The 24,948-nt window shown below is 36.1% G+C and overlaps 1 protein-coding gene across 1 annotated transcript; it reads left to right on the plus strand.

Annotated features, from left to right (window-relative positions):
* The first annotated feature begins 423 nt into the window (after positions 1 to 423).
* On the plus strand, positions 424 to 18,588 carry IFI44L (interferon induced protein 44 like). The gene is made up of 9 exons (XM_086390758.1): positions 424 to 489; positions 7,329 to 7,822; positions 8,325 to 8,373; positions 9,093 to 9,288; positions 11,608 to 11,760; positions 12,869 to 13,040; positions 16,793 to 16,893; positions 17,173 to 17,347; positions 17,501 to 18,588. The coding sequence occupies exons 2-8, from the start codon at positions 7,339 to 7,341 to the stop codon at positions 17,341 to 17,343; spliced, it is 1,326 nt and encodes a 441-aa protein (XP_086246884.1). The 5' UTR covers positions 424 to 489; positions 7,329 to 7,338; the 3' UTR covers positions 17,344 to 17,347; positions 17,501 to 18,588.
* Positions 18,589 to 24,948: the final 6,360 nt, after the last annotated feature.

Raw genomic sequence — 24,948 nt, forward strand, 5'->3', positions numbered from 1 at the left:
TATCAGTTCAATCACTTTGGGCAAAGTCTCTGAAGTTTCATTTTCATACTTTTAGAAATATGGATGCTAGTAAAGTTTACTGTATAAGATTGAAGAAACTAGGGAAATGTATGTAGCCCCATAGATCAGTGCCAAATAGATAGTTAAATGAACAAAAAATTTTAAACTATTAGTTTTATTGTAATTTCTTATTAATAATTGCATTTCATGCATGCTTAGATGTGGGCTATTGAGGGGACCAAACATCTTTGCACCTTTTTCTTGTGCTGAGCAGATCTCTCTGTCTCTTTTTTCTTTAGGGAAAAAGAAACTTAACAGCAGTTGGCTTGCTGTTTCCTGCTCATTTGCTGCTTTGAGTTTCACTTTCGTTTTTCAGGAACAGGAAGCCACTGATCTCAACAGAACCTTTAGTCTTCAAACTCTGGCTAGTCCATAAGTGTGACAGAGCAGTTAACACTCCATTAAGCCTTGTCCCATTCTGAAAAGCTGGTAAGTGACTTGCTGCCATCCAACGTTTCCTAACTGTGGGCAAAGAAATTTGTTTGTTTTTCTTTCTTTGAAGAAGACTTTCAAGTGAAATTGCTACTAAGATCATGCTTTTTGCTTTTGTTGGTTTTGTTTTTTAATGAATATTTCAAATACAGGGAATACAGAGAATACATAAACTTTACTGTAATCTTATGCAGTTCTGGTTTTTTAAATGATTTGCTTTATTAATAAGAATAGTTTTTTTCTTGAAAACTTCAAGGCATTACAGATCTCACTGAAATTATTGATGAATCTCTCTTACATTTTCTTCACTTCCCTTACTTCCTAGAGAGAAACTGTACCCAGACCTTGTCATAAATTATTGTCATGCTTGTTTTTATGCTCTTTTACTGTATATATGTGTGTATTTAAATGACCTCCAGTATTGCTTTGTAAATTAACAGTTTATTTATGGTATCATACTAAGATTCTCATTCTCCACTTGTTTCTTTCCAGTCAATATGAATTCTTTGAGATTTATCTGCGTTAAGACAAATATGTCTAATTCAGTTAGTTCAATGCTCTTTAGTATTTCCTTTTATGAATATGCAAAAACTTGTACATCCAATCTTCTAACATTACCATAAACAATGATGCTATGCACATTGTTTCCAAAATGATGCATGGCCATCAGGACAATGTAAATATTCTTGAATTGCTATATCCTGGTCATCTGTTTCACTGAACTTTTGTTTGATGTGAAGTGATATCCCATTGTTGTTTAATTTACAGTTTCTTGTCACTAGAATTCTTGAACATTTTTTCTTATAGTCCATTAAATGGACTTATAGTCCATTTAAGTTACTTCCACTTGTGAATTTCTTGTTCACATACTTTGACTACTTTTCTATTAGGTTGTTTGTGGTTTCTTTATTGTTCATAGGTGGGATAGTATTTGTAAGATATATGATGTTTTAAGGTTGCATTTGTTGTACCTTTTATTGTAAGATATTTTAAGTTTTAGTGTAGTTAAATTTATTTTTCTTTCCTTTATAGTTTGTACTATTGGTATCTTATTTTAGAAATCCTTCCCAAAGCAAAGGTTGTAATGACAATATCTCATACTTCCTTCTAAAATTTTTTCACATTTAGTGCTTCATATCAACTGGAATTTACTTTTGAAAATGCTATGAGATTATGAGGATGATATTAATTAAAAATTTTTTTCCTATAGAGCTATTACCTCCCCTTCAAGCTGAGTAAACAGTTGTGTTAAGTTTGTATTTGGTTTAGGTTGTTCTTAGTTTCTCTTTCTGCTTTATCTCATGTTTATTTCTTTGAAATTGTACCCAGCAGTAAAGTCTCCACATGTAAACTTGGCATTCAGCTTTGTTTTCCAGGGCAACCCAGCTATGAAAGTGGGTCAGTCTCAGGGCTCTTGACTATCTTAATGCCATGGTCACATTTTCCTAATTATCGTAATTTTATATAATTCTTAACTTGTTCATCTTTAAAACTCTCTTGGCTATTCTTTGTTCCTTGAGATATCATGGGAACTTTCAGATTATCTTCTTACATTCAATCGAAAGAATGTTCTTGGGCTTTTGATCACCCTTGCGCTGAACTGAAAGATACATTTTGGAGGAACTGACAATTTTTAAGAAGGCTTTTGTCATCTAAGAAAATTGGATAGGTATTCATTTACTTGGGTCATTTTTCATGTCCTTTATAACATTCTTCTTGTAATTATCTCTACAGAAGTTGTTTGTAGCTTTAAAAATTTTTTCTTCCAGGTACATTATTTTATTTGCTGCTTTTGTGAATAAATTTTAAAAATCCACTTCTTTTTTTTCTTTAGGCTTGTTAATATTTTGCTGAAGATTTTAAAAAATATTTATTTATTTTTAATTGCTTGATGATTGGCTTACAGTATTACACCTGTATTTAGGAGTGAGACTAGCTTGCAGTGTTCCTGCTTGCAATGCCATTGTAATGTGTTGGTCTATATTCTCTTGAAGTGTTTTTTTAAGATTCTAATGTTTAGCACTCAAAGTTTGGTTTGGTTATTGGACCCACTTATCTTTGCAATTTATTTGTGGAAAGTCTTTAATGGTGAGTTTTGTTTTTTAGAATAGCTATGGGACTATTCTTTTTTTTTTTTTTCCTATTTATTTTCATGCAGTTTTGGTAAGTTTTTCTCAGAATTGGCCCATTTCAAATTTGCCTGTTTTCAAATTTATTTTTTTTTAAATTGTTCAGCTTAAAAAATGTTTTTACTGTTTGTAGCATATGTCCTGATATTCTTGTCTATGTTCTTGATTTTGGTACATTGCTCCTCCCCCCAACCATTTTTTGTTTATCAATATCAGCAATGTTTTACTGACTTTATTATTTATACTTTTTGAAAACTAACATTGGTTCTGTTAATCTTCTCTTTGTATATTTATTTTTGCTTTATTAAGTTTGGCTTTACTTTTACTATTTACTTCTACTATTTACTTCCTATTGTGTGTGTGTATAATTGGCAACTTTCCCCTGACTTGTGAAGATGAATTTTATATTATTGATTTTCAGCCTTTCTTCTTTTCTAATGCATATATTTAATTATGAACACTTTTTACAGCATGTTTTAGCTTCATTTCACAAGTTTTGACAATAATTATCATTTATTCAGTTTTCTAGATCTTATTCAGTTTTCTTATTGATCAGTGGACTTCCTAGTACTGAGGGAAGTCACTCAGTCGTGTCTGACTCTTTGTGACCCGTGGACTGTGTAGCCTGCCAGGCTCCTCAATCCATGGGATTTTCCAGGCAAGAATACTGGAGAGGGTTGCTATTTCCTTCTCCAGGGGATCTTCCCGACCCAGGGATTGAACCCGGGTCTCCTGCACTGTGAGCAGACTCTTTAACATCTGAGCCACCAGAGATTTCTTTATTTTCTAGTGTATTAGGGAATCTATTTTATGTTTGAAATGTTTTGAGACTTACTTGCTTTTTGAGCTTTGTATGACTACTTTGATATCTGCCATATTCTTTCTTTCTCTCATTCTTGGACTTTAGTTGCATAGATATCCTCTCATTTTACTATACTGTCTATTCTCTTTGGTCCTTTGTTCTTTTTCCTTCTCTTTGTCTCAATTTTTCATTTGATATAGCTTCTTCCAACTAATTCTTTCAAGTGTGTTTAACCTTCAATTTATTTTTCAGAAATAAATTGAATTTATTTCAGATATTTATTTTTAAAGTCTAGAATTCCCTTCAATTCCCACCCCATTCCATTTTCTGTCAGCCGTTTAATCTTATCTTTTACTTATTTGAATACACCAAGCTTGTATGCTAAGTTGCTTCAGGCATGTCTGACTGATATCGACCCTATGGACTATAACCTGCCAGGCTCCTCTGTCCATGGGATTCTCCAGCAAGAAGACTGGGGTGCACCACCACAGCCTCCTCCAAGGGATCTTCCTGGCCCTGGGATGGAACCCACCTCTCCTGCAGCTCTTGCCTTGCAGTCGGATTCTTTACGGATGAGCCACCAGGGAAGCCCACACAAAGCTCAGTTGTTTAAAAATCACTGTGGGCTTCCCTGCTGGCTCAGAGGTTAAAGTGTCTGCCTGCAATGCGGGAGACCTGGGTTTGATCCCTGGGTTGGGAAGATCCCCTGGAGAAGCAAATGGAAACCCACTCCAGTATTCTTACCTGGAGAACCCCTGGACAGAGGAGCCTGGTGGGCTACAGTCCACAGGGTCGCAAAGAGTCGAGCATGACTGAGCGACCTCATTTTCACTTTCAACTCAATTATCAGTATGGATTTCTTTCTATTTTCTGTTTTTTTCTCTTGGTTTTCTATCATGTTGTTTTGTCTGCTCTCTGGTGTTTATGATGAATGTGAGACATTGAATATCAAGAAAATGTAGACCTAAAGTTAAGAAAATTTTCTCTTCACTCAGACAAAATTTATTTTGTATCTGTCCTATATAGCTAGAGACACTGGCAATTCTCATTTGTCTTAATCCTATTATAGATTAGATTGAGAAGACGAGAGATGGAATTAAGTCTGTTTCAGTCCACTGGTGGTTCTTCCCTGTTCAGTTCAATTCAGTCACTCAGCTGTGTCCAACTCTTTGTGATCCCAGGGACTGCAGCATGCCAGGCTGCAGTCCATGTCCATCACCAACTCCTGGAGCTTGCTCAAACTCATGTACATCGAGTTGGTGATGCTGTCCAACCATCTCATCCTCTGTCATTCTTTTGTCCTCCTGCATTCAATCTTTCCCTGCATCAGGATCTTTTCCAATGAGTCAGCTCTTCGCATCAGGTGACCAAAGTACTGGAGCTTCAGCTTCAGCATCAGTCCTTCCAATGGATATTCAGAACTGATTTATTTTAGGATTGACTGGTTTGAACTCCTTGCAGTCCAAGGGACTCTCAAGACTCTCAACACCACAGTTCAAAAGCATCAATTCTTCGATGCTCAGCTTTCTTTATAGCCCAACTCTCACAGCCATACAAGACTACTGGAAAAACCATAACTTTGACTAGACAGACATTTGTTGCAAAGTAATATCTCTGCCTTTTAATATGCTGTCTAGGTTGGTCATAGCTTTTCTTTCAAGGAGCAAGCGTCTTTTAATTTCATGACTGCAGTCACCATCTGCAGTGATTTTGGAGCTCAAAAAAAATAAAGTCTCTCACTATTTCCATTGTTTCCTCATCTATTTGCCATGAAGTGATGGGACCAGATGCCATGATCTTTGTTTTCTGAATGGAGAATTTTAAGCCAACTTTTTCACTCTCCTCTTTCACTTTCATCAAGAGGCTCTTTAGTTCTTCTTTGCTTTCTTACATAAGGCAGGTAAGATGGTCTGGTATTCCCATCTCTTTTAGAATTTTCCACAGTTTGTTGTGATCCAAAGGCTTTGGCATAGTCAATAAACCAGCAGCAGATGTTTTCTGGAACTTTCTTGCTTTTTTGATGATCCAGCAGATGTTGGCAATTTGATCTCTGGTTCCTCTGCCTTTTCTAAATCCAGCTTGAACATCTGGAAGTTCATGATTCATGTACTGTTTAAGCCTGGTTTGGAGCAGCTTCTGAATTTGACAGATGCAACAATGCCAAGCTTACCTCTCTGCAGTCACTTCTTTTCCAAATCTTAGCCAATAATATAATTCTTTACTGCTTTGTTTTCTCTCCAATGCTTTCAAATATATTTATATCACAGTTACCCTTGTTTTTAATTTTTCTTATTGAAAGTAATGGCATGATGGCTAGTGTTCTAGCCATCATGGACTTTCCTACCTATTAAATCCTCTCATGTTTCAATTTCTTTCTTTGTGCACTGTTTTTTGAATTAATTTCTCATTTCTATAATCAGATTCATGGATTGGTAAAATATGCCCTCATTCCAGGCATCTATTTTTGTAAAAAAGTTTCTATTTGAACACTGTCATGAGCTTTGTTTATGACTGTTTTTGCCTTATGTTGGCAAAGTTGAGTAACAGTGGTAAAAACAATATGACCCCCAAATCCTAAAATTTTTACTATGTGTTACTAAGAAAAAGTGTGATGATCTCTGCTCTAATTCATTAATTTTTCTCTACTTTTTAAATCCAGTCTCTAGTTTGTTTTTCCTATTGACTTAAAAAAATTAATGATATTTAAATGTCCAAATTATCTACTTTTCATATCTACCCATTAATGTTATATATATTAAAATATATAATATATATGTATATGTATATACATTCAGTTCAGTTCAGTCACTCAGTCGTGTCCAACTCTTTGTGACCCCATGAATTGCAGCACGCCAGGCCTCCCCGTCCATCACAAACTCCCGGAGTTCACCCAAACTCTTGTCCATCAAGTCGGTGATGCCATCCAGCCATCTCATCCTCTGTTGTCCCCTTCTCCTCCTGCCCCTAATCCCTCCCAGCATCAGAGTCTTTTCCAATGAGTCAACTCTTCGCATGAGGTGGCCAAAGTATTGGAGTTTCAGCTTTAGCATCATTCCTTCCAAAGAACACCCAGGACTGAGAATGGACTGGTTGGATCTCCTTGCAGTCCAGGGGACTCTCAAGAGTCTTCTCCAACACCACAGTTCAAAAGCATCAATTCTTTGGCGCTCAGCCTTCTTCACAGTCCAACTCTCACATCCATACATGACCACAGGAAAAACCATAGCCTCGACTAGACAGACCTTTGTTGGCAAAGTAATGTCTCTGCTTTTGAATATGCTATTTAGGTTGGTCATAACTTTCCTTCCAAGGAGTAAGCGTCTTTTAATTTCATGGCTGCAATCACCATCTGCAGTGATTTTGGAGCCCCCTAAAATAAAGTCTGACACTGTTTCCCCATCTATTTCCCATGAAGTGATGGGACTGGATGCCATGATCTTCGTTTTCTGAATGTTGAGATTTAAGCCAACTTTTTCACTCTCCTGATTCACTTTCATCAAGAGGCTTTTTAGTTCCACTTCACTTTCTGCCTTAAGGGTGGTGTCATCTGCATATCTGAAGTTACTGATATTTCTCCCGGCAAACTTGATTCCAGCTTGTGTTTCTTCCAGCCCAGTGTTTCTCATGATGTACTCTGCATATAAGTTAAATAAGCAGGGTGACAATATACAACCTTGACGTACTCCTTTTCCTATTTGGAACCAGTCTGTTGATCCATGTCCAGTTCTAACTGTTGCTTCCTGACCTGCATATACATATGTGTATGTATATAGTTCTTTACACTCCAAGTCCAAATAACATGTTTTAATTGGGTCAGTGACTAAAGAATTCACCGAAACTAGTATAGCAGAAATCACAATACTGTACTGCTCTCTGAAACTATTAAAATTTTTTTTTCCTACTAGATACAGAACAATGGCAGTGACAACCACATTGACATGGAATGAGGAAAGAAGTTTTCAAAAGCTGCTTGGAAATGTTTCTCTGAGACTTCTTTATAAGTCTAGTGTCCATGGAAGAAGCACTGTAGAAATGCAGAATAGGTGCCGTTGTCAAGGACCCATTGTAACAGTGATTTATCATTCCAACAGTATTTTTGGTGTCTTTACGCTTGGGCATAGTTCTGACATGTCTGAAAGTTTTATAGAGCCAAATGCTTCCTTCTTTTTTTCACTTCAAAAGAATGAAACAATGGAAATGAAAACTGTAGTTTTAAATTCAACAGTGACATTTTATCATAATAACCTGACATTTTATTTCTCTAGTTATTACAATCAAAAATTATCTCTAAATTTTGAAGAAAGTCGCATTTATATACCTAGAATTTTTGAGGAAGAATTAATAGTAAAATCTCACGCAAAGTCCACATTTTTAGAATGTGAAGTTTTTCGAGTTGAAGGTATGTTAATTTGTACATTACTAAGTTCTGATTCTAGTCTTTGTGTTTGGTAACTCATAATTAATCTACAAGAACAAGAAAAAAGAAGACAGACAAGTGAATTTCATATCACACATTTTTTAATAACCTCCAAAATGAAACATGGAAGGCATAAAGGTTATGGGGTTATCACCCAGAAAATATAGGCAGCTTTGGCCAAAGTAAGTTGAGAAGTATGAATGAAGGGATGGAGACGGAGAGAGAAGTTTCATTATTTTGACATGTGACACCTTTTGAGTTAGCCCTGGGACTCCTAGGCATAATTATACGAGTTTGCAGAGTGACTTATACAAAGAAGATACTTTTAGCTCCCCTTAATCTCATTATACTGCCAACCCTAATTCCTAACCAAAAAGCTCATCTGGGTTATGCAAAAAGACTCAATGCCCTATTTAGAAGTTAGACTTGGTCACATTTAATCAGACAAGCTTAAAAATTGTTATGCCGTGTTTATTTCCTTTAGGAATTAAAGATGAGGCAGGCTACATAAACAGGATAACAAGAGCCACACAGTAAGTTAGTTTCTTGAACTATCTCTTACTCATTTCATTTAGATCAACTGTATGAATGGCACTGACAGTGAGATTAAAAATCATGTTACTTGGAGTGATAAAAATCAGTTACAGTGTTCCTGACATAATGTGTTGAAAACAATTTAGAACAGCAACAAAAACAAAACCACTACCAGCTGAAACTTTTTAAGATCCACATGATGGCAGTTTGACTTCATGTTTCACTTTGGTTCTGTTAGATTCAAAGTTTTCCAGAGTTGAGAAGACTATTTTAGATAATTCCTCTGAATCCTTATTTTGAGAATCAAGTTTTCAGAAAAACCTCAGAAAATTTTAAAAACAAAGTCCCCTCTTCCCACTTATAGATAAACACTTGCATTGCATATATTTTATTTCTGTTTCCCCTTAATGTAACATTGTCACTGAAAATTCATTTTCAGTGTTGTTATTTCTTATTATACTTATGGGGTCTAAGGCTAATAGTTTAGAAATTATTTGGTTGCTGGTTAGTTTAACTTAGTCAGATATAGATAAGTACATTTTCTTCAAGCACAAAATGTATAACCTTAGACCCTTTCAAGTTATATGAAAGAAGATGCTAATATCAAAATAATAAATAAGTGTTAAAACATGCTTTTTAGCAGGAAGACAAGCTCAGCAGAATTATATTGTTCCTTATGAAAGTTTGGCTGTTGTATTTAACAACTGCACTTTTCCAGGCACAGAAATAGTCTCCTAGCAGATGTCAGAGCCTACAGTCCCTATGCAGACTTGGTTTCAGAAATCCGTATTCTCTTGCTGGGTCCAGTTGGGTCTGGAAAGTCCAGTTTTTTCAATTCAGTGAAGTCCATTTTCCAAGGCCATTTGACTCGCCAAGCCATAGTGGGATCTGATGTCACCAGCATTACTGAACAGGTAAGTTATTTCAGGATTTCCTGAGGATTTTGTTTTATAGGTTACAATTATGAGGTCTGTTAATTTCTTTGGCACTTTCTTCAATAGCTTAACCTCCTAATCTATGAACAATTAAATGCTAAATCAAATGTAAAACAGGAATAAAAATTGAATTAGAATTTTCCCCCACGAGTTATATTAGACAGAGAAGCTTTCCATTTTAATGGACGTAAGCAGTTTTAAGAAGAATGCTTTTTGGTATTTGCAAAAAATAATAAATGTTTAAAAACTTTGTAGAAATCTTTGTCCGAAAAAAAAAAAAAAAAAGAAATCTTTGTCCATTTTATTTGATATATATATATTTACTCATGTCCCACATGATTTTGCCTGGATTGAAATTATTTTCTCTTTTTTTGTAATAAAATAATGAAAATTATGTATTGTAACACTTTTGCATTATATGAGATCATTTAATAGAAAATGATCATGAGAAGCAAAACCTTCATGGGGTAAATCAGTCTACCAACGCTCCTATAAAGACTATCTTATTTGTAAATAAATATATTTAAGGAAATAAGTACTAATGCCATTTTTAAAACTGTTATGCTAAAGATCTTTGATTTACAGTGCAATATTTATCTAGAAGCTTCCATTCTATGCTTGTCAATATTATGTAATCAACAAAAAGAATAAAGGGAATTAATAGAAAATATTAATGTATTGAATATTATCTAACTCTAATTAGAGTTAATTTCTTTCAAGTTGAGGTACCAATAAACCCCATTCACTTAGATCAAAATCTCCAGTGGAATTGCTTTAGGCATTTTTATGAAGCAATGGGTGCTTTGACTCCTTCACAAATGACAATAGGTTACAGAGGAATTCTCCACCTCCTGGTTTGGACTGAAAGAACTGAGTATCATTTGGTGTCTCTGAGAAGACCTTTTCTTTGTGATTCTTCCCAAATCTTCTATAGTTGAGTCTATGTTGAAAGTGTATTTGACCAATAAGTGAAATTTTTTCAGAGTTATCCTGAAAAATAGTCTTGGGATCAGATGGAGTGTGTCTAGAAAAGAAGCTTTGTTAAAGTGAAAAGTGAAAGTGAAAGTTCCTCAGTTGTTTCTGACTCTTTGTGACCCCATGGACTGTCCATGGAATTCTCCAGGCCAGAATACTGGAGTAGGTAGTCTTTTCCTTCTCCAGTGGATCTTCCCAACAGGGATTGAACCCAGGTCTCCTGCACTGCAGGCAGATTCTGCATGCAAAGTGCTCCTAATGCATGTCAAAATATGGTGGTTCTAAGCTGAACTTTTCTCATGGAATATCATATTTGATTGAAAAGACAACTGAAAGACTTGCTTATTTATACTTGGATATTTGGTAGACATTTTGGGGAAAAATGCACGAAATGAGGGTATCACTTCAAGGATAACAACCTACAGTGTTTGTTGTCAAAGATAACATTTGAGCTTTTAAGAAAAAGAGCATGAGGAAGTTTGTATCCACTACTTTGAGCTTGAAAACTTAAGAACTTAAAGACTTATCTAATGAGATTAATGATGGTATTAACAAATATGATATTGTAATATTGTACAATGAAATGTACCAATATTTGGAAGATCCAGATAAGCCAGTGAACCAATACTTTCAAATGACCAATGCATCAAGTTACAAAATCATGGATGGATAAAAAATATATTCAAAGTGTAAAATAGATCAATGAACTTAATGTCATAGTTTGAAAGTATCACAGATTTCACATTGCAGGGAACCTTTGAGAAATTATCACTTGTTCAGCTTTGATGTATTATTAATGAGCAATGTCCAGAATTCTCTGAAAGCTGTTAAATTAAATACTCCCTCCTTGCCTACTACCTGTATGTGTGAGGTCAGATTTTTCATATACTTCAACCCAAACAATATATCACAAGAGATTGAATGCAGAGGCAACTATGAGAATCTTGCTGTTTTTTATTGATTCAGACATAAAAAGAATTGAAAAAAGTATATCAATCCCACTCTTTTCTATAATTTTTTGAAAATAGTTTTTCCCTAAAATTGTTAGATTAATATATAACAGGTTCATATTATATTTTTAAATAATTTAAGAAATACTAAAAATGTTTGTTTTAATTTCTAGTATGTTGCACATAAATAGATAAGACCTACATGAATAAAATATCTTTGGGAGCCTCAATAATTTTTAAGAAACTTAGTTGATCTTGAGACCAAAATGTTTGAGGACCACAGTATAAATATTAATGGGTTTTTCTTATTATTATTACATCTTGAAGGCCAGTTGAAGAGTGAACTTTTATATTGCTGTGTTTTGTTTTACAGTATAGGATATATTCTATTAAAGATGGAAAAAATGGCCAATCTCTGCCATTTATGTTGTGTGACTCCATGGGGCTGGATGAGAAAGAGGGAGTAGGCTTATGTGTGGATGACATACCCCACATCTTAAAAGGCTGTGTGCCAGACAGATATGAGGTAAGAATCCTTCAAAGTCTAGAACATTTCAAATCATTTTCAGCAATGCTTTTCATTGATATTTTATCACATGCATTTCTAATTTTTATAAAGTGGTTTCAACACCAACCAATACTACTGTATTTTAAATTAAAAAATATTTATGTAAAGAAAGCAGATAACTTCTATTATTTTCTATAGCATTAAGAAATATAACCAAAAGGCAAGATTTTACTCATATAGGTTCCAAGAAAAGGTCAGGAGGAACTGTGTTTATATTACTCTTTGCAATGATTCTAAATACTAGGAAAGGAGTAATATAATCTCTTGCACTTTTATAATCACTTAGACAAAATATTGAAACAACTACTCTTAGTTGATATGTGATGTTACATTGAAGGTGAGCAGGCTTCACTACTTAAATACAGCCTAAATACCTGATTTCAAAGGTTGGCTCTGCTACCAATTAGGTGTGTACCCATAAGTAAGTTACATGCTTGTCTCTGTGAGTTTTTTTTTTTTTTTTTTTTTTAATGTGGGAAATGTAGATAATGATAATGCTGATCTCATAGGTGGCTAAAAAGATTAAATGAGAAGATAAATTCTAAGTTCTCAGAAAGTTAAACATTATTGTCACCTTTCTTTTAGGTATTGGGTGCAATAAAATTAGCCTCAATTTCTAAGCAGTGATTTCCTTTTCCTCAATTGTGCTTTGAGATTTGAAGAGACTGAGACTTGAAATTAGCTTTTAAAGTTTAAAAATAAAATAAAATTAAAAAAATAGCATTGTTTGTACTTTTCTGAAATATTTCCATTATGGATAATTAAGTTGTAATTATATATATATATATATATATATATATATATATATATATATTTTGCCAAAGCAATGAAGTGGGTTGTATTATTTTTTTTTAATATAATGATACCATGCTAACAGTGGAGAGGAAGTATGAAAGAATGCTGTGAACTAATCTGGGGCAGGAGTGTCTGGGAGAAGGGAAGTTTTTGTGTTGGAAGTTAGTGGCGATCATGCTTGAAACATGAATTGTATCTGAAAGAATTCAGCAGAATTCTTTTAAATGAATGAAAGCATTCTCTTAAATGTTACCTTATATTTCTATAACAGTTTAGTCCCCAAAAACCAATTACACCCAAGCATCCTACTTTCATCACCTCTCCATCACTGAAAGACAGGATCCACTGTGTGGCTTATGTCTTTGATATCAACTCTATGGACAATCTCTCCTCTAAAATGGTGGCAAAGCTCAAACAAATTCAAAAAGAAGTAATAAACTGCGGTGAGTTTCAAAACATTTTTACTTTGAAATAAAGATACATCCACAGAAAATTGCAAAAAGAATACAGCAAGGTCCCATGTCCCCTTCTTCCAATTTCCAGAGTCCCAGTTTGGTTGGTGGCAGTAGCAGATAGAGATCATTCAAAGGCTTTACTGAAATCCTTAAAGACTAGAATGGCTATGATTTTTTCATCATGTGTGATTTTCCTATGGCTAGATAGAGGAATTACCTCCCCATATTAGGTGACTAGACCAGAAAGATTAAAACCAGGAGATACAACACTCATAAGGCGTGTTATAGCTCTGTTATTTTGTTACATGGGTAGATTCCAGTAACTACTGCTACATACAGAACTATTCCATCGCCATGAAAGTCTTTGTCATGGTACCCCCCAACCCTCACCAGTTAATTTTTGGCAGCAATTAATCTCTCCTTTATCTCCATAAGTTTTGAGAATGTTATACAAATGGAATCCCAACAGTATGTCTGATTTGAGGCTGGCTTTCTTCACTCAGTCTAATATCCTTTGAATTACATAAAAGTTGTTATGTATATTAGTTGTTCATTTCTGTTTATTGTTGAGTACTAATTCATGGTATAGATATTCCATAGTTGTTTTAACCGTTCTTTATTAAAGGACTTTTTGATTACTTCTGTTTTTGGGCTATTGCACATAAAGCTCCTTTGAATATTAGTGTGCAGGTTTTTGTGTGGATGTAAGTTTTCTTTCTTCTGGAATCATTCCCCAAAAGTGTGATTGCTGGGTCCTATGCTAACTCTGTGTTTAATTTTTTAAAGAAAACGCCAAACCACTTTTTAGAATTACTGCACATTTTCTATTTTTACAATATATGAGAGATCCAGATTCTCTGGATTCTTGCTAGTATTTATGATTATTGCTTTTTTTTTTTTTTTTAATTTAACTTTTCTAGTAGGTATATAATGATAGTTTACATTGCCCTAATGGTGGCTCAGCTGGTAAAGAGTCTGCCTGCAGTGCAGGAGACCTGGGTTTAATCCCTGGGTCAGGAAGATCCCCTGGAGAAGGACATAGCAACCCATTCCAGTATTCTTGCCTGGAAAATCCCATGGATGGAGGAGCCTGGCAGGGTACAGTCCATGGGGTTGCAAAGAGCTGGACACGACTGAGGGACTTCACTTTAATGATTAATTACACTGACCATCTTTTAATGTACTTATTTGCTTGTATATGTCTTCTTCAGTAAAAGATCTCTTCATGTCTTTGACCTGTTTTCTATTTGGACACTTTGTTTTTTTTTACTGTTGAATTTTAAAAGACCCGTAAATTCTAGATATGATTCATTTGTCAGATATGACATATGGTTTGCAAATAGTTTCTTCCAGTACTCAGTTGTCTTTTCAATATCTTAGCAGAGCCTTTCACAAACAAAATATTAAAAATGTTGGTGAACTCCTATTTGTCAATTTTTTCTTTTAAGGATCATGTTTTTCATTTTGTGTCTAAAATCCTTTGCCAAGCTTTAAGTCTTGGATTTTTTTCTGTTTTCTTCTAAAAGTTTTATATAGTCTTAACATTTTACATTTAAATATGTAATTAATTTTGAGTCACTTTTTGTGTAGGATATGAAGTGTAGGTCAAGGTTGATTTTATTTTTGCCTATGGATATTCAGTTGCTCCAGGACCATTTGTTGAAAAAACTGTCATTTCTCAATTGTATTGCTTTTGTACCATTATCAAAAATCCATGTCCTCACTTCTGTGCATCTATTTCTGGGTCTCTATTCTGTTCCCTTGATCTATATGTTCATTCCTCTACCAACATCACACAGTCTTTATCACTGTGGTTATATAATAATAAAAGCTATAGGTCTTAAAGTGGGTAAAATAATCCCTTCCACTTTATTCTTATTTGTCAAAATTATTTTATCTATTCTAGTTCCTTTACATTTCTGTAGAAATTTTAGAGTTACTTTGTATATTTCTACAAAAAAAGTCTTAATGGGATGTTGATTGTTTATTAGTTCTAGGAAGACTTTTTTCATCATTAAATTCTTAGGATTTCATGTCATCTCAAATGGGGACAATTTTATTCCTTCTTTCTTAACTTGTATGTGTTTTATTTATTTTTGTTTATCTTACCATCCTGGCTCGTACTTTTAGTTGAATAGTGATCAGAACAAATACCCTTGTTTTGTTTCTGAACTTAGGAGAAGAGATTCAATGTTTCACCACATTAATGTCAACTAATGCCATTATAGTTTTTAATAGCTGTTCTTTATTAAGTTGAGGACGTTCTTCTTTATTCCAACTTCTCTGAGAGTTTGTTTTTTTTTAAAGCATGAATGGCTATTGAATTTTGCCAAATGGTTTTTCTCTATAGATTGATATGATCATGGGAATTGTTTCCCTGTGTAGTCTGTTTATGTCATGGATCATATTGACTGAATTTGAATCTTGAGCCAACTTTGTCTCCATAACACAAAGCCCATGTGTTCATGGTGCATAATTCCTTTTATATATTGCTGAATCCTATTTGATAATATTTTATTAAGAAATTTGGCATCTACATTTATGAGGGATATTGGGCTGTAGTTTTTTTGTTTTGTTTTTTAATTTCTGTAGTGTTTGCCAAGGAGAAGGCAATGGCACCCCACTCCAGTATTCTTGCCTGGAAAATCCCATGGACGGAGGAGCCTGGTGGGCTGCAGTCCATGGGGTCACTAGAGTCGGACACGACTGAATCACTTCACTTTCACTTTTCACTTTCATTCATTGGAGAAGGAAATGGCAGTCCACTCCAGTTCTTGCCTGGAGAATCCCAGGGACGGGAAAGCCTGGTGGGCTGCCGTCTATGGGGTCGCACAGATTCGGACAGGACTGAAGCGACTTAGCAGCAGCAACAGCAGTATTTTTCAGGGTTTGGTCTCAGGTAATATTGGTGTTATAAAATGAGTTAGGAAGTACTCTTTCCTCTTTCATTTTCTGGAAGGGATTGTATAGAATTTTTTTTTTTTTAAACGTGTGGTAGAATTCTCCAATAAAACCATCTGGCCCTGGAGATTTCTTTTTCAGGGATTTTTAAAACCATGAGTTCAATTTAAAAATAGTTTTAGGGCTATTAAAATGATCTATTTCATATTAGATGAGCTGTAGTGTAGTTTGTAGTGTATAGTTTCAGTCTGTTTCATCTAAGTTGTCAAACTATGCATGTAGACTTGTTCATAGTATCTTCTCATTCTTTTTATGTCTTTGGGGTCTAAAGAGATATCCCTCTGTCCTTCTTGGGGAAATAGCTGTTAGTAAAGTAGAACTTTGGTTCAGTTACAACCAGTTATTTACTTTGATCTCTATGGTTTTAGGGAAAAGGCAGGGTCCTTAGTAGAACTGTGAAATCAGTGTACTTCACGTTCACAAATGCTCTCAGACAACTCTCCTTGCTTTCTCTCTTCCTTGGGGTTCTTTTTCAGTCTTCAAGATCCAGCAACCACTTCCCCCCCACTGACCAATTTAAAACACACTGTTTGAATGGGATAGTAGCTGATTGAAACTTAGTATAATTTTAATTCCATTTAGAAATAGTCTCTCATTTTGGAAGAAATAATGTCTCCCATTATAAGAACTTCAAGTCCCATATTGAGATTTCTTGGGAATATTCCATTCTCCTGATCTTAAATTTACCTTACAGAGTACTATTTTCACACATATTTGATTATCTTGTTAATACACTACTGTTTATGATGTAAATTAACTGGTTTATCTACTTGATATAGGTGTAGCACAAGTAGCATTACTTACTAAAGTGAAAAATTGCAATGAAGTTCTTCAAGACAACTTCTTAAAGATGAATAAGGCTATGATTTCTCAAAGCCAGGTAAAGAATACTTTTTGCAACTAGATAGAATTGTAATAGTTTTATATTTTTGCATGTGTGTGCATGCTCACACTACATATTCACAGGTAAATGAAGAAATGAATCAATTGGCTGGTTGATTGAAGTTAATACCCTACTTTAAAATAATAATCTGAATTATAATTATATTCAGAAAATAATATTAAGCCATTGTGTTTACTGTTTCTTTCTTAAATTATATTTAAATTCAGTCAAATTTTAGATATAAGACTTACGTTTATTAAATTCTTTTTTCCACAGATACAGAATGTCAACAAGATACTAGGCATTCCTCTTTCTAGAATATTGGTGGTTGACAATTATGCTTCAGAGAGGGAGATGGACCCTGTAAAGGACATTCTGATCCTCTCTGCGCTGAAGCAGATGTTCCGGGCTACGGATGACTTCTTAGAGGATTTGCCTCTTGAGTAAACAGGTGATCTGGCCCCATCTTGCTCCTCTCACGAAGTTTTTGGAAAAACACTAGCTATTTCTCAGTTGGATGGTTGGTACCCATCTGCCTGCAGTAGTCCTGACAGTCATGTAACAATATTGCTTTGTTCTCACCATTTTTATGTTTTGTTTCCAGATACAACTGCAGGAATGTTCCAGCTCTGCATCAGTTGACTTGATTCAGACACTTGGCCCAAGCTGGAGTTGCCAACAGCCTCTTTGAGATTCTGCCTCTACTCGAGTTTTGCTTTCTGTCCCTGACAATATTTAGCTGATGGTTCCTTCTAAGATCAGCCATACCTCAAGTACAAAGGCCAACCTTGAGCAGTAGTGGGCCAACATATGTCCTATTGCAAACCATCTTTCGTATTTATACACTATTTACAAATTAATTTCTATGACATCTTTGAATATATCCTCAGAAAAGTTAACTATTTCCTTACTTACTTGTCTTAATTGTTTCAATACTTAATTTAAAACTCAGTGTCAGTACTAACCACACTGAGCATAAAATGGTTAGAGATATCTGCTTCTCTAAATAGTGAGCTTTTCAAGAAGCAGGGTTTGGATTTTGCTTATCTTGGTTATTCACAGAAATTCACACACTGCCTGGAAGGGAGCAAGCATACCTGCTCTTAAGCATATCTCCCGATCTCCCCAGTGTGATAATGTATATTTAAAATTTTCTCCTTATGGAAAGGAAGACTGTGAGAGAATGAAATGCTGGAGATAAATAAAGGAAGGAGAATGTATCACTTAGCTCTGGATGAAAATATGAATTTAAGTTAATTAAAAGAAACAAGTGTTCCCAAGAGATTAACATTTCATTTCTGTGAGAAAAAACAAACATTTTTCCTCTAATGAACCCGTGCCTGATTTTCATTGATTGAATTCCAAACCACCCTAGCCATATTTCCAAAGTAGAGTGATCAAATAAGGTTACTGCTGCTGCTGCTGCCGCTAAGTCACTTCAGTTGTGTCCAACTCTGTGTGACCCCATAGACGGCAGCCCACCAGGCTCCCCCGTCCCTGGGATTCTCCAGGCAAGAACACTGAAGTGGGTTGCCATTTCCTTCTCCAATGCATGAAAGTGAAAAGTGAAAGGGAAGTCTACTACTGCAAGTCAATTATAAGGTTCTTTTATACAAGTACTCCCAAATGATTCTAAAGTTCACTGGATAGCTGAAGAAGTTAGAACTATTAATAAAGAAAGATGAAGAATCAGGTTTTCTCTCTTTTTACTTAACTCCTTTCAATTTTCTGTCTTTGTCAAATGAATATGCTTTGGATCAATGGTTCTTTGTATTAATACAATCCAACTTAGAATTATTATCTTTTGGGGGAAGTCCTGGGTATTACAAGGGCAAGAATTCCTTCAGGATAATTATGGGAAAAAGAATATTTCCTAAATCAAAGCTACAGGTGAAGCCATGTTCTAATGAATGTCCAGAAGCCATAGTTCAATGGAAGAGATGGATAGGTTCTTTAGAAAATATTTGGGAATAGAATGGTCATAAGTATTGAGGAGTAGAGCCCAAGTAGATGTTGGGAACAAAATTAGAGTGGCAGACAGGATAGTTATGATGTGGTTATAAGGCACAACAGGTCTGGAAAGTAAGGTATGTTTGCCTCCATGTATTCTAGCGAGAAAAAAAAGCCATAGCTATTGTTGGTTGGAAAAGACCGAAGGTGACTCAAGACCCACCACTGATTTCAGTAACTGTAGGGCCATACTTCATCCTTCTCCAGAGTGGAGTCAGCAAAAATCTGGGCAGAGGAAAGTTTCTCTAGATGTAAAATTAGATTCAAAATGGAACTTTATTTGAAAGGATAGCATAGAATACTGTTATGAGGGAGAAGGAGATACTGAAAAAGATGGGAAGTAATGGAATTATGAACAGACTTAAGCAATGAGGGACTGTCTAGGTGAGCCAACATTGTTTGAGAATGTAAATACTGAGGTTTTTTCTCTTTTTCTATAAAGGGCAGTGTTAGATAATTGATGTCACAATTCTGAATCCTCTGATTTTACACTACTTTGGGAGCATTTAAACCCCCAATGGAGCTAAATATTTATTTGGAGTTTAGGCTGGAAAGGATTGGTGATGGCAGGAAGCCTCAAAAGGGGTAAACTTCTCTTTAACCTGAGAGGACTTTCCCTGACATTGTAGATTCTGCTGATCTTTCTCTACCATCCTGAGAGATAGTAGGACTCACCATTTTGCTGCATTTTAGAAGCCATTCAGCATTTTTTAAACTTTACATAATTTGCAGTTCATTTAGTTGTATAGTCCAGCCAAAATTGCTAAAATACTTCTTAGCAAAATAGTGCTAAGGGGCACAGTAGATAAAACAAGGGGAAATATAAGGTAGAATATTGTCTTAAAGTGAGGGGGATGTTGGTGAGACAGTTTAAGTATCAATGTTAGAACCTTTGTGTGGTAGGTGGGGTAGGTGGATGCCACAACATGTTTCTTAATCTACATGTCCATCAATGGATGGATAAAGAAATGAAATATTATTCAACCATAAAAGAAGAAAATTCTGCCATTTTAGACAAAATAGATGGGCCAGAGTATTGTGTTAAAAGAAATGAGTCATATAGGGGAGACAAATACTGCATAACATTTCTTAAATGTTAATGAAATGGTGGTGGCCAAAGGCTGAGCGGGAGGGAAATGAGATGTTCATTAAAGGATACAAATTTTCAGTTGTTGCTTAGAGAGTAGTTATTAAATATTTTCACCACACATACAAAGAAGGTAATGATTTGAGATGAGATGATGGATATGTTAATTAACCATATTGTGGTAATCATCTCATAATATATGTTTATTAAATCATGTTGAACATCTTAAATTTACATAATGTTTTATATCAGTTATATCTTAATGAAATTTGAAAAAAAGTAAAAACAAAAGTAATTATTTCTGACAGAAATTTGTAGCATTGTGCAAATTCATCCAGCATCCACCTTAATAAGGGGGGTAGTTACAGTGGGTGATGTGCAAGCCTGTGTCTTCTTTAGAAAACTAATCTTAAAAGATTATCATGTTGCTTCTTCATAAAAAAGGGAGGCTAATAACTAATTGGCAAAACTGATCGGGGGACTCAAGTAGGCCTCAGATGATTCAGATACCGGCTGATGATTAATCATCTTGTAGGGACATAACTCCATCCGATGCTAAAGTGGCCACCTGATAGCAAGGCTGATCAAAGTCTTTGTGTTAGTTGCTCAGTTGAGTCTGACTCTTTGAGACTCATGAACTATAGCCCACCAGGCCCCTTTGTCCAAGGAGTTCTCCAGGAAAGAATACTGGAGTGGGTAGCCATTCCCTTCTCCAGTGGATCTTCCTGACCAGGGATCAATCCTGTGACTCCTGCATTGTAGCAGATTCTTTACCTTCTGAGCCACAGGGGAAGCTTGATCAAAGTCTTAAGGCATTCCTAAAGCTGTGAGGAAACACAAGCTGGAATCAAGATTGCCGGGAGAAATATCAATAACCTCAGATATGCAGATGACACCACCCTTATGGCAGAAAGTGAAGAGGAACTCAAAAGCCTCTTGATGAAAGTGAAAGTGGAGAGTGAAAAAGTTGGCTTAAAGCTCAACATTCAGAAAACGAAGATCATGGCATCCGGTCCCATCACTTCATGGGAAATAGATGGGGAAACAGTGGAAACAGTGGCAGACTTTATTTTTTGGGGCTCGAAAATCACTGCAGATGGTGACTGCAGCCATGAAATTAAAAGACACTTACTCCTTGGAAGGAAAGTTATGACCAACCTAGATAGCATATTCAAAACCAGAGACATTACTTTACCAACAAAGGTTCATCTAGTCAAGGCTATGGTTTTTCCTGTGGTCACGTATGGATGTGAGAGTTGGACTGTGAAGAAGGCTGAGTGCCGAAGAATTGATGCTTTTGAACTGTGGTGTTGGAGAAGACTCTTGAGAGTCCCCTGGACTGCAAGGAGATCCAACCAGTCCATTCTGAAGGAGATCAGCCCTGGGATTTCTTTGGAAGGAATGATGCTAAAGCTGAAACTCCAGCACTTTGGCCACCTCATGTGAAGAGTTGACTCATTGGAAAAGACTCTGATGCTGGGAGGGATTGGGGGCAGGAGGAGAAGGGGATGACAGAGGATGAGATGGCTGGATGGCATCACTGACTCGATGGACGTGAGTCTGAGTGAACTCCGGGAGTTGGTGATGGACAGGGAGGCCTGGCGTGCTGCGATTCATGGGGTCGCAAAGAGTCGGACACGACTGAGCAACTGAATTGAACTGAACTGAAAGTTGTGAGAATTTGGATGTCTCCAAATCCCATCCTTAATGTGATGAATGTCTGGGCTAATTTATGGAGGAGAGTAGATTAAATACATCTGATTTTTGCCCTCAATCTAAGCAAGATGGAATCAAGCCTACAAAACCACTGCAAAAATTTTCTCTGATGCTGGAGAAAATGCAGGACACTGGGGTTGGTCAGACAATACTTAGGATAATAGTCAATATCTAGCTGCACACCCCTCACATGGATAGATTCAAGCTATTTCAGGCCCCAGGAAGAAATGTTGGTGTAAGCAAAACTGCAAGTACAGATGGCAGGAACTCACAAGAGGCAGGGAAAAGACCAACAAGCTGAGCTCAACAGAGGTGGGAAAATCATTACAATTTTTTTAAACAATTTATTTCTTTGGAGTATTTCATGAAAATGACAGTCTGATATTGATAAAAAAAATGCAAAGAAAACCACACATAGTTAAGTTTTTGAGAACATTTGTGTTCTGTTTTTGTGTTATGTTGTAGAAGCAATTCAAATGTGAATGGATCACTATAATTTCAATAAGCTTACTATTAATATGATAAAAATACAGGTGTGTTATTCTGAGTGTATCAGACCTTGTTCTGCCTGATAGGCAATCAGTGGTTCTATTCTCAGTGTAGATTTATAGAGGGAGAATTGTCAAGTCCCCATGACTGACGAGTCCAGGGAGAAAAAGTAGCTCATCTGCATGGTCGGACTTCAGATATTTCAAATGGGTTGCACATGCAGCTAGAACAAACTCTTAAAATAACTATATATATATATATATATATATATATATATAGTTATTTGACTTCCCTGTGTGTATTTCACCCCTTATTTCCCAGAGTCATGCCCATTGTCCTCTTAAGAATTAAGATTATTTAGAACAGGGGTTAAAAACAAACAAACAAACCTGAAACAGTGATCTGAGTTTTTTAAACTTCCATATAGACTCTTGGGAGTCCAGGCCATGAAAGGATCTGAACACAGAATTTATGGAATTGCTATGTACTAAAAAGGTAATAGAGGGACTCAGTTCTGTCGAAACTACAAGGTAGTCACCGATCCTGGGAAGAAACACTGGCTATAACACTGGTAGAAAAATCAAGAGAAATAGAATTGAAGAGACCCAGAGGAAGGGTGTCATTAGCAAAGGGGGAAGTTCTCGGTACCATGTGAAAGTTAAGACACTGACTAGAAGCCAGGGCAATGTGTCCAAAGTCTTCATTCCCATTTGAAGAAGTCCCACATTTTACATGGTAAAGAAGAAACTGTATCTGACAATCTTGTCAATGTGGCCTGTGAGCCTTTCATTAATAATGGCTTGATTATAATAATGTAACCTACAGATAATCTAATCATCTGTAGATTATCCAACAGAAGGACACATTTCTGTTCTAGAATGTGAGGCTGAGGCTCAGGCTATCTGAGGCTGTCTGAACAGTTGTAGCATAGCTTTTTACAAGGACTTGAGACACTCAAAATACTCCAAACATATAGGGTTGATCCTTGTTGCTAAAAGGACCAGTGGGAGTATGCAAGGGGTGGGGATAGAGGGCACACCAACATAGGCTTTTGGGTGAGATCTATCCCAACTCTGAGCTCATATTTAATATGTATTAATATGTTTTTTTAAAGTCTCAAGGAAAGGAAAGCTGAGAATATCAACTTTTTGAAGGTGTTGATTCCTTTAAATGACATAATTTATGAGCAAGGGCTGTCTAAGTTATTGGGTTATTGTATGTGTGTATAAAGAAGGCAGAACACCAAAGAATTCATGCCTTGAAACTGTGGTGCTGGAGAAGACTTCTGAGACTCCCTTGGACAGTAAGGAGATCAAACCAGTCAATCCTAAAAGAGATCAACCCTGAATATTCACTAGAAGAACTGATGCTGAAGCTGAAGCTCCAGTATTTTGATCATCTGATGTGAATAGACGATCCATTGGAAAAAGCTCTGATGCTGGGAAAGATTGAGGGCAGAAGGAGAAGTGGGCATAAGAGGTTGAAATGGTTGGACAGCATCACTGATTCAATGAACATGAACTTGGCGAACTCTGGGAGATGGTGAGGGATGTAGAGGCCTGGTGAGCTGCAATTCATGGGGTTGCAAAGAGTCGGACATGACTGGCAACTGAACATCAGCAATTTGTGTGCATGGGGTGGGTTGGAGGGCAGGTTTGAAACTACATCTTGATAAATGTCAGTTCTACAGCATCTTGTATATGGCAAAACCAATACAATATTGTAAAGTTAAGTTAAATAAAAAAAAAAAAAGAAAAAGAATATGAGGTTAGTGCTGACTACCAAATGATTTCTCCTGCCATCTCCATGTCTTATTTTCTTTATTTTTACAGAGCTAAGCTTTATTTATTTTGGTTTCATTGATCATACAAGGAATGTGTCAAGTATTACCCTGAGATTCCCATCTTTCTAATTGAGCTGACAGCTATCTTCCAGGTGATATTAGACCCCCTTGCTCCAGTCTGAGTTCTTAAGGCAGTCTTCAAAATGGAAGAAGAGAGGATCTTCTGCTTTTATGAGTCTTTCAGGGAACAGAGGAACCTGAACATAGGAGAAGTTCAGACCATGGTTACACTGCACTTAACCCTCACTAATCTCTGAAAGCCTTTTGTTTTATCAAATAATCTCCTCTTGAGGCTGCACCTCCAATCACAGCTTTTCAGAAACCTTCCCATGTTTCTTTGCTGGAGTAAGCTTTAAAGTCTTTCTTATCACCAACAGCATATAAAGCAGTGGTCCCTGATGCACTAAGAGCTCAGGACTTTCAGGACTGGCCAGTTTGACAAGAGGTCCTCTCTACTGAGCATGGAAAGAGAGAAATAGAACTGCTTACCACTGAGCAATTCACTGAGGCCAGGGCGGGAGGCCTCCCTCTCTGTTGCTAGCACAGACCACAGCCTCACTCAGCTCTGTGGAGACAGCTTTTCTGAAGATTCACTTCTTTATTTGCAGCAGAGCTACCTTCTCTAACAATTTCCAACCTTTCCCTAACAAGAGATAGTCGCCACTACCCTAATGCCCTCTGCCACAGTGAGACGAGACTATCCCTCAAATTCCCAGATCCTGAGAGACAGAGTGAGTCTTTTCAGCTGTCTAAATGCAGGAGGCTCTGAAGGAAAGTGTTCCACTATTTGATGCAGCCAATCACTTTCTCATTCTTCATGTGGCTCCTGGGATAACTTACTCTTCTAGCTTTTCTCTTTTCTGGTCACACATTCTTAGTCTTCTTGGATAGACCCTTTTAATAAATA

This window comes from Bos grunniens, chromosome 3, assembly GCF_055505025.1.
Source record: "Bos grunniens cultivar Pamir isolate PY7600 chromosome 3, Bosgru_T2T1.0, whole genome shotgun sequence".
Taxonomy (NCBI): Eukaryota; Metazoa; Chordata; class Mammalia; order Artiodactyla; family Bovidae; genus Bos; species Bos grunniens.

Coding starts and splice junctions, on each gene's coding strand:
- IFI44L (XM_086390758.1), top strand. CDS start 7,339: ATGGCAGTGACAACCACATTGACATGGAATGAGGAAAGAAGTTTTCAA. Junction 8,374..9,092: donor AGGATAACAAGAGCCACACA/GTAAGTTAGTTT, acceptor GCACTTTTCCAG/GCACAGAAATAGTCTCCTAG. Junction 16,894..17,172: donor CTATGATTTCTCAAAGCCAG/GTAAAGAATACT, acceptor TTTTTTCCACAG/ATACAGAATGTCAACAAGAT.